Genomic DNA, 17,164 nt, shown 5'->3' with positions numbered 1-17,164 from the left:
CTGCAAGCACGTCACTTTTCAATAGCCATCCTGAACGCCATTTTTATTTACGTTAGCCTTATCATCAAGTTGATTAACCTTATAAGCAATTAAAACCTTGACCACCTAAGCGGCGGCCAGCGATGGACGTCGACGATGACGGCGGGTGGACCATTGTGCGCGGCAAGGGCAAGGGCAGGAGCAGGCACAAAGGCACGTCTTCGAAGCGTGCTAGGGATGAATGTTGTCCCGGAGGTAAGTCGCCTGGTTCTCTCTCCTGCCTCCCTCATTTCCTCTTCACCCCCACACCCCCACACCACTCTCCCTCGGCAAGGTAGCATCAGGAGAACCCTAAGTACTGTCGCGCTTTTTTTCATTCATAACTTCCTCACTGCTTCATGTCCATGTATCCTTCCTGCTGTGACATATTTGACTGCGTCGACACCTACGCGTAAATGAAGCTGGTCCATCATGCACCCACAGGCCCTCCAGCAAAACCCTAATTCCAATCCCAACGTCCTTCCCTGTTTCCCAGACGGCAGGGCCGCAGGTGGCGCCTGCACTGATCCCGGCGGGCCCCCTTTTGCTAGCTGGGCCGGCGGACCGTCGACGTCTTTTGACCGGACCGCCAAGCGAAGGACAGGCAGAGGAGGGAGAGGGGGGGAACGAACACCGGCGGAGCAGTGCGATCAGCTGCTGAACAGCATCCGCAGCTGCCGGTGTGTTTGTGTGTATGCATATGTGTGTGCTTTTGTGTCTGCCAGTATATATGTATGTTGTTACAGGGTGGTTAGCTTCGCCAGCGGCCCCCTTTCCCGGGGCAGTCCCTGCTCTCCCCTGCTAGAGGGGCACCCTAATCCGTCACCCCATCCGACTTCAGAATGTATTCGTTGGGTTCGGCAACGCACCACTAGCATCCAACCAAATCTAGCGGATCAACGGCGCATCAACTTAGTTCCTGATCAGCTCGCAAGTTGATATTATCACGTCCTACACCGTCCATATGATGGGGGGCCACCTCCCATTTCATCACTTCTCAAACACCCGAGGAGTCGGCAGGCGGATTTGAACCCGGGTCGGCCGGGAGCAGAAGTCAGGCCTTAACCTCTGCCAGCCGCCTGCCTATATATGTGTATGTGTGCGCCAGATTAGGCAGCCAGTCCATTACATTGACGAAAAGATACACAACCATAAGCCTAGCACGAGGACCTGCACATATGGGCACATACATACATACATGCAAACAAACACACTGACTGGTTTCTTTCATGTCTTGACCGCAGACAGGAGGTCGCCGATAGCCCCTTCTATGCACGCCTGCGACAAGTGCTGGCGGAGGCGGAGGCGGCAGGTCATCTTGCTCATCTGTCGTACTTTCCGCCAAGTACGCCGTACACGTCGGGCGGTCATGGGAGGGGTTGCGTGCAACGGAAGGCAGCGGGACAAGATGCCGTACCATCAGGCACCGTCGTTGCTGTCGAAATGGAGAAACCTCAATGTTGTACGGCGTCCGTTGGCGGTGTCGTTGGTGATGATGACGATGGCGACGTTGTAAAGGCCCGCCGCCAAGGCATGACAGAAGGGGGCACTTGCGTGTCGATTGATATAGAGGCGATGGATGCGGCGGCGGGACATGCAACTGCTACTGTTGCTGGCGGCGGTTGCGGAGGTGGCGGCGGCGGTGGAGGTGGCGGCGGTGGTGGCCTGATCGGTTGGGGTGTTATTCGCAACCTGGTGGTGTACGGCCTGGGCTCACCGCATCTCAGCCGGGTTTCAAGGTATCAGGTACGTCAAGCGTCGTACATCGGGCCGTCGTACGGAAAGGAAGACTTGCTGGTTATGTACACGATGCTGTCGTCCAAGTTGCCAGCGGTACTGTGTACGACTGTGTACTGTAGGACATGTAAAGCTAAGCACATCTTCCCCCTTACCCAGTCCCGGCAGCTCGTAGCCTGCCGCTGTCTCTCCCTTTTTTTCTCTCCACCTCTCCACTATCACACTTGGCCCCCCCTCGTCCCCCCACACACACATACGCACACGCCCGTTGCTTTCCGTCACGCACGTGTGTGTGTATGCGTCATACTCCCCGGCGGTGATTATGTGACTGTGCTGCAGTTGGCGCTGGTGCTGCTGCTCCGCGACCAGGTTCTGGGTGGCCTCAGCTCTGCCGTACAGCTGTACGACCCGGCATTCGATGACATAGACAGGCTGGCGCTACAGCATCTAGGGTTACAGGTGGGGATTTGTGCAAAAGAGGTGTGTGTGTGGGTATGATGTTACAGGGTGGTATTGCTTCACCAGCGGCCCCCTTTCCCTTGGAGGCAGTTCCCTGCTCTCCCCTGCGAGAGGGGCACCCTAATCCATTCACCCCATCCGACTTCAGAATGTATTCGTTGGGTTCAGCAACTCACCACCAGCATCCAACCAAATCTAGCGGATCAACGGCGCCTCAACTTAGTTCCTGGTCAGCTTGCGCAAGTTGATATAATCACGTCATACACCGTCCACAAGATGGGGGGCCACCTCCCAATTCAACACCCCGCACACACCGAGAAGCGGGGTCGGCAGGCGGATTTGAACCCGGAGCCTCCGGGAGCAGAAGTCAGGCCTTAATTTCTGCCATCCTGCCAAACGTTTGTCTGTGCGCATCACCCCTTGCGTCTCCCTGGCCCTCCACCTCCCCTCAAAAACACATACACATACATTTCCCCTGCTCCTTCGTCAGGCGCAACGTGGTTATATGCCGCCGGTTTTAACCGACCCCCCGCAGGTTTTGGAGGTGGATGAGGGCGGGGGCCGGAAAGTGACGGAGCCCACGTTCTTTTACATGCCACATTGCGAGGGGGAGCTGTACGACACCCTGTTGCGAGCCAACTGGAGTACTGGTGCCGGCGGCCGCGGCGGCGATGGCGCCCCGGCTAGCCGTGGAACCCCCCCCGCAACCGGCACCGATGCGGTGGTGGTGGTCGGGGTACCGCTGGTTGCGCTGCTGGGCAACAGCTTCCGACAGTACTTGGAACGGTGCGTGCCGTACCAGTGTCCTCAGCGTACATTGCAGAAGCTTTGTACCACACATTGCACGGCAGTGCGCTTGCTACCGCTCTCTGCGGTCTGTGTGTTTCGTGTGCAACCACATACATACATACATACATACATACATACATACATACATACATACATACATACATACTCCTGCACATCTCACGGAGTGCATGCCTCCAGGGGCGGCAGGTAGTGTTGACTCAGTCAACCACATCTCACAATTATCTAAGGGGAGCCATAAGCATTTATTCCATCGCCTTGTGGTACGACACATCACCATCATCATCGTCGCCGTCGTTGTTATTTGTCGTATACCCCGTCATCATGTCAGTGGGTGATGGCGGCGGTGTGCAGGTGGGAGATGCGGCTGGCGGGCAGCGGCGGTGCCGGTGGCGGCAGTCGCAAGGCCCAGGAGGCGCATAAAGCTCGTCCACTGGCTTCCCCTGGACCTGTGGTCCGTTGCTGTCTGGCCGGTGAGTGATTCAGGGGGTGGTGGGAGAACTGGGCGGCGGACTAGCGCCACGTCTCCCCCCCTCGTGCAACAGGTGTTATGCTTCGAATGATTCAACGCATTCGGCATTGATTCGGCATTGAACGCAGGCAACCGCTGTATAACCCATCAACCCGCTCTCAGCCCTTCTTCCCCCCGAACCCCGAACCCTCCGAAGCGGGAGAGAGGGTGCACCACCCGACTGACGAGCATCACGACGAGGGGGGGGAGACCTTTCCGGGTCCAACAAACCCACATCTCACCGCATCTCTCCTCGCCTCACCTATTCGTCGAGGTGGGGCTTTCACACACACACACACACACACACGCACACACGCACGCTGTTTGAATTCCCCACCCCCTCCCCCCTCTCTTCTACCGCCGTTAGGGGCAGTGGTGGAGCTTGCTACCCCCGACCTCGGCTTCCCGGTAGCTTCCGCATTCAACAGTACGGCGCTGCATCTTTTCCCTCTATCGTACAAACTAGACAGGTTGCTTTCGGAGGGGCCGGACGCGGCGGTTGCGGATGGGGATGGGCTGTGATGGCGGTGGCGGATGGGGCAGATATAACAACAGTAGTACGGCACGGGCAACGGATGGTACGGATGCCATAATCGCGCCTGGGCTTCAGGTTACGATCAAAAACATTTTTACCTCTCGTTCCGCATCCCCCTCGCTTTCATCGCGGATGTTATCTATCTCCTTATATGCTGTATGGTGACTGTATGCGGTGCGGTCACAAAGACATGTTCCATAATGTATTCCGTTATGTAGCGTTGGCCAGCATTGGGCTTACGATGTTGTCATGGCGCCTTTGCTGGCGTTTTATTAACATGGCTTTACATGTCTGTCAGTTATGTGACGCTGTAGGTTGCCGCTGTCTCCTGGTTGATTTAATATCCTGTTCAAATCCTAGCCGGAGCTGTTCATCGTGATATCCCAACTCAGCTTTTTTATACTTTTTTAGGAACGTATGACATGTTGGTGCACTGAGTGACGTGCGGCGTTCGACGTCTCTGCTACGGGTGCACTGCGGTGAGGGACGATGAGGGTGAATACAGGGGTGGTACGGATGGTCGTGGGAGTAGTGTATGTGTGAGTGCCGTTTACACCGACACCCGTATACACCCACACCGTATTCCGTACATAATGAGTAAGCATCTGTACTACACCGGAGGACTGGAGGGTGTCAACAAGTTGGTTATGTTCGTTGGTGAAAATATCTGGCGCTGCTTGCTGGAGTGGTGACAGATGGCGAGAGGGGGAGAAGTGTGGTAAGGATGTACGGCATTGGAGGTTGCTGTGTATATACGTACGTGTTATTTTGCGTGCGAGGGTGGAGGGAGCATGTGTGTGTGCAGGAAGGTGAGGGAGACCAACGACATAAAGACTCTCTGCGTAGATTCCGTACGACGGTCGCATAGCAGTACAGTGTGTGTACGACATGCTGAGAGGGCCAAACGCGGCGAAGGTGGTTGCCACCGCCATAACCACCCACCGGGCCGACCATTACCCCCGTGATTCAACGACAACAATCTCAACAGTAGCCGCAGCAACAACAGCAGTAGCAGCAGCAATAATAATAATAATAATAATAATAATAATAATAATAATAATAATAATAATAATAGCAAGTTCCAACAGCTCTTGCAGCAGCAGCAGCAGCAGCAGTAGATTAACACCGAATCTGTCGCCGATGTCTTCACCCTCCCCTCCCCTCAACGTCCAACTAGGTATCTTCTCGCGGCGGCTACGCAACCTGAAGCAGCAAATAATGACCGTGATAATAATACGAATATCAAAAAAGGTACAGCTTGCCGAGCGTGTTTGGGTTGTGTGCGTATGTATGTATGTATGTGTGTTTCAAAAGCATTTCCTTTCAGACGCTCCTCTCACCTTTCTCCTCTGATGCCGTCCACCCGGCGACCACGACCGCGACACCAGGCAGACCTCCACCCCCCTTCCCCGCCCCCCGTTAGGGTCGGGAAAGACGAACCACAAACGAGTGAAGCTGCTGCCAGGGCAAGAGTGTACCAGACGTAGAACTGACCAAAAGGTTGGGGGGTGGGGCCCGGCGGGAGAAGAGGGTTTGCGTGTGTCACCTCTAGCCCCCCCCTCACCCTCCTCAACCCCCAAATCCCCGGGCGCAGATTAGCCCAGCTCGAAAAAGGTATAGTTTCATGTCATAAGCAGCAAAGGTGGAGTATGTGTACGGCATAATGTACAAAACCTCCTTTGGCACTGCACGGTATTAGTAATACACCAGGATTCCCCTGTTGCGTGTGGTGACATCTGGCAGCTGGGGCTGACACCTCATGATCACCTGTTCACACATACATACATACGTACACACAGAAGGGTCGTACATACAGCCAGACATACATATGGCCGGTACAGCAGCAACAACCGATACAACTGCCACGATAACAGAATGCGCCAACAGCAATAACCAACAACAAAGCCCAACAGCACCACCAAATGGATTGCGAAGTGAAAGACACACTCCACACAGTCTCTCTCTCTCCCCCTCCTCCGCCTCGACTTTTTCACACCGGGGGCAAAAATCGGAAGATACATACATACATACATACGTACGTACATACATATACACACGTCGAATATTCTACATAATATCCAAGCAGAGCAGAAACATAACAAATGGGGAGCTTGCAAATGGGGTGCAAACGAACACCAGCAACAGCTAACTGATAACCGTAACCGACATCTTCCTGGGCGGCCTGTCTACCACACGACCACCACAACCATCAACACCATTGCGGCCTCCCCTCGGGCCCCGTCGTGGTCGCTCCAGTCCTCCCCCGCTCCTCCTACTCCTCCCCCTCCGCAGGGTCGATACCGCCCACACACGCCCCGTCACCACCAACACCATTCAACTCCGCCACCCCACCTTTGCCCTCCCCCATCCCCTCCCCCACCCCCTCCCCCGCCTCCTCCACATTCACCTTCACCGCCCCCGCCGCCGTACTAGCCTCCGCCGCCTCCGCTCCCCCCCTCCCCCCCCTCGCCGCCTCCTTGAGCAGCTCACACACGCGGTCCACGTCCTCGTCGTCCACCCCCAGGTGGGTCACCAGTCGCAGCACCGCCCGCCCCATGGTGATCAGCAACACACCTCGAGCCTGGAACCACTCCACGAGGGCCTGAAAGGGGGGTGGGGTGGGGTGGGGTGGGGTGGGGTGGTGAGGTAGAGGTGAGGTAGGGGTGAAGACCCAACAGAAGACCCAACCAAACAACAATCCTAAGGATTTCCAAGCACCGCATATCGCGCACACGAGGCCCGGCGCGCCCCCCCCCTGGGGACGCGCACCCCGGGGCAGCCGACACACACACACATACATACATACCCGCGCGTCCCAACCCGCCGCGACGTGGAAGATGACGATGTTGGTGTCAACCGGTGCCAAATACGACACGTACGGCAGTCCGTCCAACGTGGCGCCCAGCCGCCGTGCACGAGCGTGGTCATCACGCAGCCTGCGAGAGGAGTACGACATTAACGATTTAAATGTGAAATGGAGGTGTAAAAATAGTACGTCTATGTGTGCGTGTACGGCACGTGTGTATTCGCACGGTAACTACTGGTCCGCGAAGACCGGGTTAGTGAGGGGGCCGTGTGTATGCACATGAAACACATGTAAAACACGTGTATTCGTATGAGCTTTTATAAACATATAGCGGGAGCCCAAGGAGAAACATCAGGTCAACGCGCAACGTTACCGCCTTGCCAGTTTCCTCAGTCGTTGTCAACTGCCACCCGAAAAACGACCAACGCCCACCTACCTGTCAATATTGTTCTTGAGCGCGTACAAGCCCGCAGCCGCCAGGAAGCCCGCCTGCCGCATACCGCCGCCCAGCACCTTGCGAACCCTGGGGGGGAGGGGGGAGGGGGGAGGGGGGAGAGGACATGGGAGTGCACCTGCCTGTCACTATTACGTCACAAACCCTCGACATGAAGCTGTGTCACACACCCGCACCCCTTCATCCTACTGCCCGCTCCAGCACCCACAAACACCACCTCACAGCATCGCCACCACCACCACCACCATTTCCCCCCAGAACGGCCTCAGAGCACTAAATCAATCCACAGCACACACCAAGGGCTCGGCCTTTTCCGTACCCATACACCACCCAGTTCATCGCCGCCAATTTACTTTCATCATTTATTCCTCTCTTCCCTCTTCTGTCTGTCTCACCGATGCATTCATGTCAGACCGGACGTAATACGACCGTACGAATCACTCGCGGGTGCCGTACGTACCACAAGTATCTGCAGATCCGCGTGCCCCATTCCCCGTCACCCCTCCCCGTCACCCCTCCTCGTCACCCCTCCCCGTCACCCCTCCCCGTCACCCCTCCCCGTCACCCCTCCCCGTCACCCCTCACTGCCTACCGGTGGGCGCGACGAATGAAGTCCCTACTCCCCAACAGCAGCGACCCGACCGGGCAGCCGAGGCCCTTCGACAAGCAAACGGATATGGAGTCGAACAGAGGACCAACGTCGGCAGGGCCGTACCTGCGAGCACAGCATCCAGAGCAAAAGGTTTGTACGGAGCACATTCTGCACAGTACGACAGCAGTACGACAGTCGGAAAATGTGGAAGAACAATTGTGCCACGGGCCCGGGCGCACAGGGCGAGGCAGGGCAGGGCACCGGAGGCGGCAAGGGGATTAGGTTCCGCTTGTATAGTTGGCAAATACGTAGATTCCATGTGCGCATATGTATGGTCGTACAACGTCATATGTACGGCATGTGACAGTACGACGCAACAACTAGGACGTAGGCGGTAATTGCTACAGAAGGTGGGATTTTAGGAAACGCCGTTCCTCTCCCTCCTCCTTGACCCTCATTGCCAGGGCCACATCTCCACGGCAGCTTTCGGGCACCAAATGCGGTGGCAAGGTTCCGCACATGCTAGGGCCCCAGTGATTTTTTTTTCATTTAGGGGGGGTCTCAATTTATTCCGACCTAAGTAACAAAGTTGCTAGCGTCGCCGTAATGTATTCCTTAAGTGTGGGGCGCTGGGGGGGGCTACGCCCCCCCCAGACCCCCCCCCGATAAGTTACAACTCCCCTAAGGGCCCACCTCAATTCGGTACTCACCCCGCCTCTACAGCCGCGTTGAAGATCCGCGCGCCGTCAAGGTGAAAGCGCAGCCCGTGTGTACTGCACACCTTCGAAATTGCCTGTACGGCATCGTACGGATGAACCGAACTCCGTCAGGTGATTCACACGAGGGAAACGGACGGACAGACAGACAGACAGACAGACGGAACCAAAAGCACCGTATCTATCAGGTATGTTTAAAATGTGTGTAATAGATGATGATATTTTAAGAGTCTTAAAAGGAATGATTTGAAAGCGCACGTGGACTACCCAGGTGAATGAAAGTGGAATGATAACGCTATCAATCCACAACAGGCAGCCACTGACTTTCAGATGAGCAGCGGCTGCTGCTACTGCTGCTCCCGCACTCCCACCGAAAACCTAGGTATGTATTTCTGTATGTCCGCGAAATCGTCCTAAATATAAAACAAGGATTGGAAGGGAGCCCGAGACTGCCATCCGACACTATTTCAAGAGATGAACCAAGTGCTGCAATTGCCGTACTGCCGTACCCTCAACTCATCTAAGCTGTAGTACGCCCCGCCGCCCTTGTTAGACGTGTTCTCCAGGCACACCAGCCGGGTGGTGGGGAAGTGCGAATCCTCCTTTGGGGGGGGAGGGGAGAGAGGCAGGCAGGGTAGGCAGTAATTGGTTGGTGGTTAAGGTGGTTAACGGTGAAAGCAGTTGCGGTATCATGGCTGCGAACGATAACAGATGCAACCTCTGGTCTGGTCTGGGTTGACACTACTGCAATTAGCGGTTTAAGGTCCTGGGTTCGATTCCTGGGGAGACCCCCGAATTAGTCGGGAGCGCGAGATTATGGCTAGCTGCTGAGATGTGGAGTTGAGGTCACAGTTGATGGACCAGATTCGCACGCTGGATTGGTGGCGATTGCCAAACCCTCCGTCTCTTCGGGTGTTCGGGTGAATGGATGAGGAGGGGTCCCTGAAGGCTGGATCCGCCGCCTTGGACTTACAGTTCGTATGGCGAAGTACAGTGTGGTAGTGGTGGATGGTGCTATAAGGTGATAAATGATCTAGAACTGACAATGTGATAAAGCGGCCCAGAAGCATCCCACTCTGTAACATTACATTACAGATGCAACCGTAACCGTTAACAGGTTGCACGACATTCAACAGCGCCGACAACTATCTATAGAAGTGCAAATGTGCGCAGAGTGGCGTGATGACGGGAGTTGCTGCAGACGATGTACGACGACGCGTTACACTGTACGGCATGACACGTAATCTGCGGCGGCGGATTGGAAGCAACCAAAATCCAATATATGTTACTGGCGGCGGCAGCGGCCGCACTTCAGCCCAGGGAAACACATTTCTCTTCTCCCCCCCCCCCACACACACGCACACACACATCCACGCTGAGCTAGTCATGCGCAACCAAACCTCAGCCTGTTTCCTTCCTTCCGTCAACCAACAGTCAACCCACCATGTTTATCGCCTGCACAATTTGCTCCGCAGAGATGCGGCCTCGATTGCTAGGCAACAGCTTGGGCTGGACACCTTTCGTGGGTTGTTGGTAAACAAGGGTGGGGTATGCGGAGGCGGGTGTGGGGGGGAGGTTGGAAATTATTAAATTAGTGAGGCGGTCAACAAAAAAAGCGGGTCGGAGGTATGTCTTGTGAAGTCGTACTCCGGAACTTGCCAGCAACCACCTATGTGTACGGAAGTTTCACCATCCCCCGATTGCGGGTGAGGGGTGAGCTGGCGAGCGGTAGTGTGGCCACGGCCCGGGGTTTTGCACACTAGGGCTCTCTTTCCCCCCACCCCACCCCACCCCACCCCGGATTCTCTATAATTTTGGATTCACACGTGGCGAAACCACCCTAGTGGGCGGGTGGGCGGGTGGGTGGGTGGGAGAATATGGACAAGTCCTGGGGCAGATGCCACGCCGGGATGCGAGCACCGAGTTTATTCCATTTCGGCACACCGGCATTGCCACTGCCGCAGTCACCAAACACACACACACACACCGGGCTCTCACCCCCGGCTGCACCCCCCCCCTCCCCCCCCCGAACCTACCAGAGTTGAAAGCTATGCCCCCCCCCTCGTACAAGTAGATATGGGCGTTATCCGCACACAACAGCTCGTCCCCCGGATGCGTGTGAACCTGGTCGGCAGCAGCGGGAGCGGTAGCAGCAGTAGTGGGGGCAGTGCCTCAGCAGTAGCACGCAACGAGAACAGCATCACGCCTGAGTGAAAATGTCCTTCCTCAAGACGTACCTACATACATACATACATACCTATTACATACCTACATATCTATGCACCTACCTGCATACCTTCGCACGCTACTCCACGGTTTTCGCTCGGCCCATACCTTAATTGCGATTTGGTTAGTCATAGTACCGGAGGGGCAAAACAGGCCGGCTTCCTTGCCAAACATCTGAGCTGCGAAGTCCTGCGGGAAGAAACGTTTGTGAGGGGGAAAGGGAGGTACGACGCGGGGGGAAATAATTATATGCAAGAAACAAAGGATTATATGCAGGTGGGAGGGGAGGGGGCGAAGTGCGCAAGGCATATGTGATACGCAACGCAGCACGTCAACAGAGGGAAAGGCCGGTCAAGGGAAGAGGTTCCCAAGGAGCGGTGGGAGGATTGGAGAAGAGTCCCAGGAGAAAGGAGAGAAGGCAGGATGCGCAGCGTGAAGGCCATGCGTGCGCACAAAAAAACCGCTGGGTCCTAGACAAACGACAGACAAGCCGGGCGCTTCCCTGCTGCTTTGATTCTGAGGACCTGGAAGTGAGTAAAGTTGTTTTGGAATGTTTGGGTAATGAAGGAAAAAGAGGCCGTCGAACCTGCAGCTCGTTGACGGTTGGGTCATCGCCCCACACATCGTCGCCCACTTCTGCGTTCATCATTGCCTGAAGCATCTTAGGTGTGGGCTTTGTTACCGTGTCGCTTCGTAAGTCAATGACCCTGCGCTGCCCTAACTCCGGAGGCTCATGTGAACCCGTCATAGCTTTTGAGCGCTCCGTAAATCTCCGATGGGCCAGAAATGCTTGGGATTTAAAGAGAAGCCTTTACTGTAAAAAACGCGCCTATGCGATGATGCTGAGGATTTCCGGCAATATGTTTCCGCAATTATAGGCTCGAAAGAGTGGTTGCAACCACAGATGGCGCGCTTTAATAAAGACCTAACTCAAAACGTAGAAATGTCTTAAGACATTAGATAAGATTACACCATTTAAATGTGCACCCTCTCACAATACCCGCTCGTCCGTCCTGCGTGGCCAGGCGATGGAACGCGCTGGCAGGTGCGTCACAGCTCGAAGGGCCAAGCTTAAGTGTAACTACTGTCACGAAGCATGGTAAACCAGTTTTCAGGTTTTATAGGGCCTGACAAGGATAGCAAGGAAACAAGGATGATGGTTTTGCTCTTGCGTCAGTGGTGGTTGTGAAAAGCGTCATGTGGGGGTTGGACCGCCCCACGGCCGGCAAACTCGAAGACCCGGCTCGCCAGGAACTGTCAGCTTGCCGGCCGCATGAAGAAATGTTTCGAACATATGACACCCTCGGATGATGCATCGGGCTCTGCTGAACGGCTTTACCATGCTGCACCATGCGGGTTCGAATAACGGAGTTTGCTCAGGGCTTGCTCGAATGGACCTAAAAGTGAAAAATGATGAGAAAATACAACTCCAGCCACACTATTCTACCACGTGAGTCGCTCACTCCTTGACCGAAGAGGGTTCACCCGAAGCAGGACCGACGCCCGGAAACCCTAAGCGCGAGGATGCTCACTAGCACATGACATCAGAGCCAGTGAGCTAACGGCGACCCATTTCCCCTACCCTGGAAATCACCATACCGCAGCTGCAGCACTTTTCCAGGGCTGGTGCTTGCGCACTAATTAGTAAATAGAGTCAACGGCGCCCGGGCTATGCTTTGGGCATCGCGTCTGAGCAAAGTTATTTGTGCCGGTGCCGCGCTTGCAGCGGGCAGAGCTTCACTTGGAGCGAATTACGACGCCGGCGCTGACCCCTGACCCATAAACTTGTAGATTTGATCTTGTCCTGGCGGGATGTCGCCACGTTTTGGCGTAGCTCACGCATTGGGATTGGTTATATTGATAGGTGCGAGCAGCAGCATGTTGTCAAAGGGTGATGCCGTCTGCAAGCTAAGCAAGGCACGGGATCAAACATGGTCTTAGTATGGTTCACATAAAAACCACATGGTCGTATGAATGGATTGAATGTGGCAACAGCAATCTAGGAATATTGTTACTGTCTGCTTTTCGCAAAGGCCGCCTTAGTTTGGTATCGGGGTGCCGTACGTTTAATTTACAAGGAGCTGCATGCAAGGAACTGCTTTGCGGGTTCTCCTCTGATAGACTCTCTACGTACCCCAACTGAAACGGGTTACATAACTTTTGTTTGTCTAATGAAACTGACTCTCGTGTTCTGAGGATGTCTGACCCTTCCGGACTTTCCGAACCGTCCTTGGACACCGGCGACGACGAGGGTGTCACGTCACATTCACGAGGAAAAGCTATGGTTTCATCCTGGTCAGAGCAGGTAGGTTGGCGCGACTGACAGCACTTGTGAGCCACTGGCTCACAATGACAAAATGGCTACCGAGGAATGGAAGTGTTTACCTTGCTTCGAGTTGAGGAAGTAACCTTAACGTATGTCCTTTCTGTACCCGTAGGTAGAATCGCTCGTGGAGCAGCAGTTCGATTGGCCGCTGGCTGTGCATCTATGCCGGCCGCGGAGCGGTGGAGGCATGGAACTGGAGCCTTCGGGGAGGGACAAGGCTTTCATAGATTCTCTCATGGAGCATGGGCTTCAGTCCGCAGCGGACATCGCTCGGAGTGTCGGAAGTAGGTTGTTGCGCAGGGTCGCGGTTGTCGTGTCCAGTTGTTCCGGGAGATTGTGCAACTTAGTGATTCACATTTTGATATATGTTTCAGACCGCTTATTACATCGCGTTCAAACAATCGAGGCAGGCCATGAATGACCGGATCTCCGAAACGGACGCACATCGATAACACTGAAAGGGTTGATTATCCATGCCACAGGAAAGCACCATAAGGAGCATTTTGAAGGAGGGATAAGCTGCCCAGCTGGACAAGCGGCCCTCGTTGCCCTTGGAAAAGTTAAGTGCAACGACGCAGTTAAGCTGGCCCTTGCGGAATGGGCCGCGCCTGCTGGTCCGACAGCTCCTGTACCCTCGACTGCTCGCCGCGGGTCGAGCGAGGACATGGCGAGGCGGATCGCGGTGAGTACACTCGTGTGAGCTCAGCAGTACTTCCACAACGGAGCGCATGCTTTTGGGGGGCAAGAGATTCCTTGTTCGGCACACAGTTACTTGGTCATGCTTGCTGCCTTTCGCTGTATCTTCTGACTGTAGTGAGTTTCTTTTCCTCGACCCTCAGGAGGGCCTTGACCAAACGATGAACGGCGGGGAGAATTGCGTGAACTTGGCGCTGGTGCACAAGTACCCTGTCAATGCTGACGAGCCACCGCCGCTGGACCAGCGTGTATTCAGTGTCATCTCCGTCAATGCCAACAAGGATGGATCCATCGTGTATGCAGCAGAGGCAGGCGGGTCCAGCGACCAGGCGGTACCGGGGCTCATCTGGTGCGAGGCCTGTAACCTAGGCGTACTGCCACCCGTGCCACCACCCAACCCTTTTCCCCGCAAGCTGTCAAGTGCGGCGAGTGGTTGGTACTCAGCGGAGGCCGATGCGAGTGCGGGGGCGGGGGCTGGCGTGGCTGTTGGCGGTAGTGATAAAATGCTGGGCAAGAGGCGAGCACGGTCGATGGAACTGGCGGAGGTGGGGCCTGCCGCCGCTGGTACATCAAGTGGTGGTAGTGGCAAAGGACGAGACAAGAAGCGAGCACGGGGGCCTGACGTCCCGGCCGATGTGGCTGATGCCAGGTTCGCGTCGACTGCAGGTGGCTATAGGCCGATAGCTTCGGTGTCGTCAGCAACCGCCAATTTACGAAACCACCTGAAGACCGACACCCACAAGGCTAACCTCGCCATGATAACCTTGCGAGCACGGCAGCGGCCCGAGACCTTTAACAAGCAGCCTCAAGTCCAATTTGGGTTTGTGCGACTCGATCCTTTTCTCGTCAAGAAGGCGGAGCGAGTGCCTGTTGCTGGCGCCCCCGCCATGCAACCAGACGCGCCGGATGTGTATCAGCGCGCTCCCACTGCCACAGCCGCCCATGTTCATCCTGACCGCACGACCCCTCCACTGCCTCCGCTGCCACATTTGCGGACCCACGGCCTGCCGCCGGGCATGAACCGCGGTGTGTGCCTGCCCAGGGGTGCCGGTGTCGCCGGGTTGCAGAGGGGTGCAGCTTCAGCTCACGGTGGTAGTGGGGTGTACGGACCGGCTGGTGGCGACTATGAGGCGCCGCTGCCGGACCAAATGGGTGCTGGACGGAAGCATACGGGGCTGCTGCAGCAGCAACAGCAGCGACCACGGCCGCAGTACCGGGGGCTCCAGCGACACCAGCAGGCACAGCAACGTGGTGGAGACAGCATGGAGGGACAGCTTCAGCAGCAGTGGCGGTATCCCATACAGCAGCCACAGCACAAGCCAACGCCGCTGCCGTGGCGGCAGTCAACACCACAGGAGCAGTTGCTGGACGACACTTTCCCTGCCTACCACCAACAGGACGAACAACGGCAGCGACTGGGTTCTGGAGCCTCTGCATATGGCGCTATGGGCTCGTCGGGTGCAGCCGGCATCGACATTGACGACCCCTGGGAGGGTGATGGCAACGATGCGGGTGTAGAGGCTGAGCCGGAGGAGCACGGCATGTCTCCCGGGAGGTATGAAGACCTGCCACGGGGACCAGGATCAAGTGTGGCCTCACCCAGCGAGGACACCTTTGTGTACACGCGAATGGGGTCCGGTGAGGTCTGCAAGGGTGCGGACAAGCTTTGGCACTGGAACCAATGTCCGGTTTGCTTGGAAGACCACCTACTGACCACGTGCTGCCATTGTTACAGGGCCATCGCTAAAGTCCATATTAATAAGGTTGGCGGGATGACGTGCTATAAGTTCGGCTGCAGGGGAACGGATAAAGAGCCACATGCGCAGTACGCCTACGAGGTCACTGTCTAGTTGTGTGAGGACTGACTGCTTTCAATTCATTAGCCATTTCATTACTTCTTTGCATTTGCTCCGATTCATGAATGACGTTGTGTGCCATTACACGACTATATGTTGGCTATGTGCAGAGCACCGTACGCTGTTGCGCGTGCACGGACCCTCGGGGAAGCTGAGGCACGTGTCACCATGGCCGCTGGTGGGTTTTTTGTGGAAGCCAGCTGTGCGCTGCTGGATATCGCCGAGCAGCATCTGTTTGAGGCGGAAGGGTACAAGTCATTCCGCGCGTATATTCTTGAGAGGAAGTCGCTGGGGTTTGGGTACCGACAAGCGAGGGCATGGGTGGCGGCTGCTCGTTTCATCCGGTCTTTGCCACCTTCCATGCCTGTGCCACAGTATGAACGGCTGGTCCGGCCATTGACACGATGCGAACCAGGCGTGGCAAGGCTGGCCTGGGAACGTGTCTTAAGGTATCATAACGAGGAGGGACGGCGCATGACTGCTGAGCTCGTGGTGTCGTGCATCCAGGAGGTGGGAACAGCCAGCACTGTCGCACAGAGTGATAGTGAGGACGAGAGTGGCATGGCCGATGTTGTCGCGCCTGTTACCGCTGTGTCAAGGGCTAACGGCCACGATGAAGATGCAGTCCCGAGACTATAAGGAGGGATGGCAAGTACGGTTGGATTGAGTTGGTAGGGTGGTCGCCAGGATTGGGATAGATCAACCGGGGATTGAGATAGACTGACGGGGGGATTGAGATTGACTGTGGAGGGATTGAGATTGAGTTGGGGTACGTAGAGAGTCTATCAGAGGAGAACCCGCAAAGCAGTTCCTTGCATGCAGCTCCTTGTAAATTAAACGTACGGCACCCCGATACCAAACTAAGGCGGCCTTTGCGAAAAGCAGACAGTAACAATATTCCTAGATTGCTGTTGCCACATTCAATCCATTCATACGACCATGTGGTTTTTATGTGAACCATACTAAGACCATGTTTGATCCCTCCCTTAAGGAATTCAAGTAGACTGCGTAGCACTTACCAATCGCAAGCGTACAATAATCATCGCGAACTATGACACCTAAGATACTACACCGTTTGGCTTTTAAGGCTGTTTGTGCCGACTCGTACGTGTGAGCCAATGGCCCTCACCATCGACAGGCCCGTGCCTTGCTTAGCTTGCAGACGGCATCACCCTTTGACAACATGCTGCTGCTCGCACCTATCAATATTGGTACATATTCCGCCTGTAGCACGTGTATCGTGTGCTCTCGGCTGTTGTCGGACTCGATGGATAACCAGTTCCACAGCCGAAGGGAGCCCGGAGGCAGTCTTCAATGCTGCACTAGACAAAGCTGGCCTCATGGCGAAACCTCTCCGTGTGCCCGCGTCAGCGCTTGTGACGAACCAGCCTTTCACGACCCGGTCTTTAACGCGGAAAGGCTTCC

The 17,164-nt window shown here is 55.6% G+C and overlaps 3 protein-coding genes across 3 annotated transcripts; 2 read left to right on the top strand and 1 right to left on the bottom strand.

Moving 5' to 3' along the window:
- Positions 1–122: 122 nt before the first annotated feature.
- VOLCADRAFT_94061 (uncharacterized protein) lies at positions 123–4,054 on the top strand (the record flags this gene model as incomplete). Its single annotated transcript, XM_002953312.1, has 8 exons — positions 123–234; positions 515–698; positions 1,263–1,530; positions 2,125–2,235; positions 2,705–3,000; positions 3,376–3,494; positions 3,690–3,806; positions 3,900–4,054. The coding sequence occupies 8 exons, from the start codon at positions 123–125 to the stop codon at positions 4,052–4,054; spliced, it is 1,362 nt and encodes a 453-aa protein (XP_002953358.1).
- A 420-nt stretch (positions 4,055–4,474) lies between these two features.
- On the bottom strand, positions 4,475–11,609 carry VOLCADRAFT_94060 (uncharacterized protein; the record flags this gene model as incomplete). Its single annotated transcript, XM_002953228.1, has 14 exons — positions 4,475–4,541; positions 4,644–4,747; positions 5,408–5,556; positions 6,420–6,669; positions 6,874–7,003; positions 7,310–7,396; positions 7,920–8,042; positions 8,630–8,712; positions 9,145–9,237; positions 10,079–10,304; positions 10,432–10,475; positions 10,634–10,759; positions 10,970–11,050; positions 11,448–11,609. The coding sequence occupies 14 exons, from the start codon at positions 11,607–11,609 to the stop codon at positions 4,475–4,477; spliced, it is 1,725 nt and encodes a 574-aa protein (XP_002953274.1).
- A 231-nt stretch (positions 11,610–11,840) lies between these two features.
- On the top strand, positions 11,841–16,378 carry VOLCADRAFT_105875 (uncharacterized protein; the record flags this gene model as incomplete). Its single annotated transcript, XM_002953311.1, has 5 exons — positions 11,841–11,906; positions 13,300–13,471; positions 13,670–13,869; positions 14,027–15,521; positions 15,852–16,378. 5 exons carry the CDS (start codon positions 11,841–11,843, stop codon positions 16,376–16,378), a joined length of 2,460 nt encoding a protein of 819 aa, XP_002953357.1.
- Between the last annotated feature and the right edge of the window lie 786 nt (positions 16,379–17,164).

Source organism: Volvox carteri (assembly GCF_000143455.1).
Source record: "Volvox carteri f. nagariensis unplaced genomic scaffold VOLCAscaffold_35, whole genome shotgun sequence".
NCBI classification, from domain to species: Eukaryota; Viridiplantae; Chlorophyta; class Chlorophyceae; order Chlamydomonadales; family Volvocaceae; genus Volvox; species Volvox carteri.
Note: the sequence above shows the minus strand (reverse complement) of the source record. Positions and strands in the feature narration are given on the sequence as shown.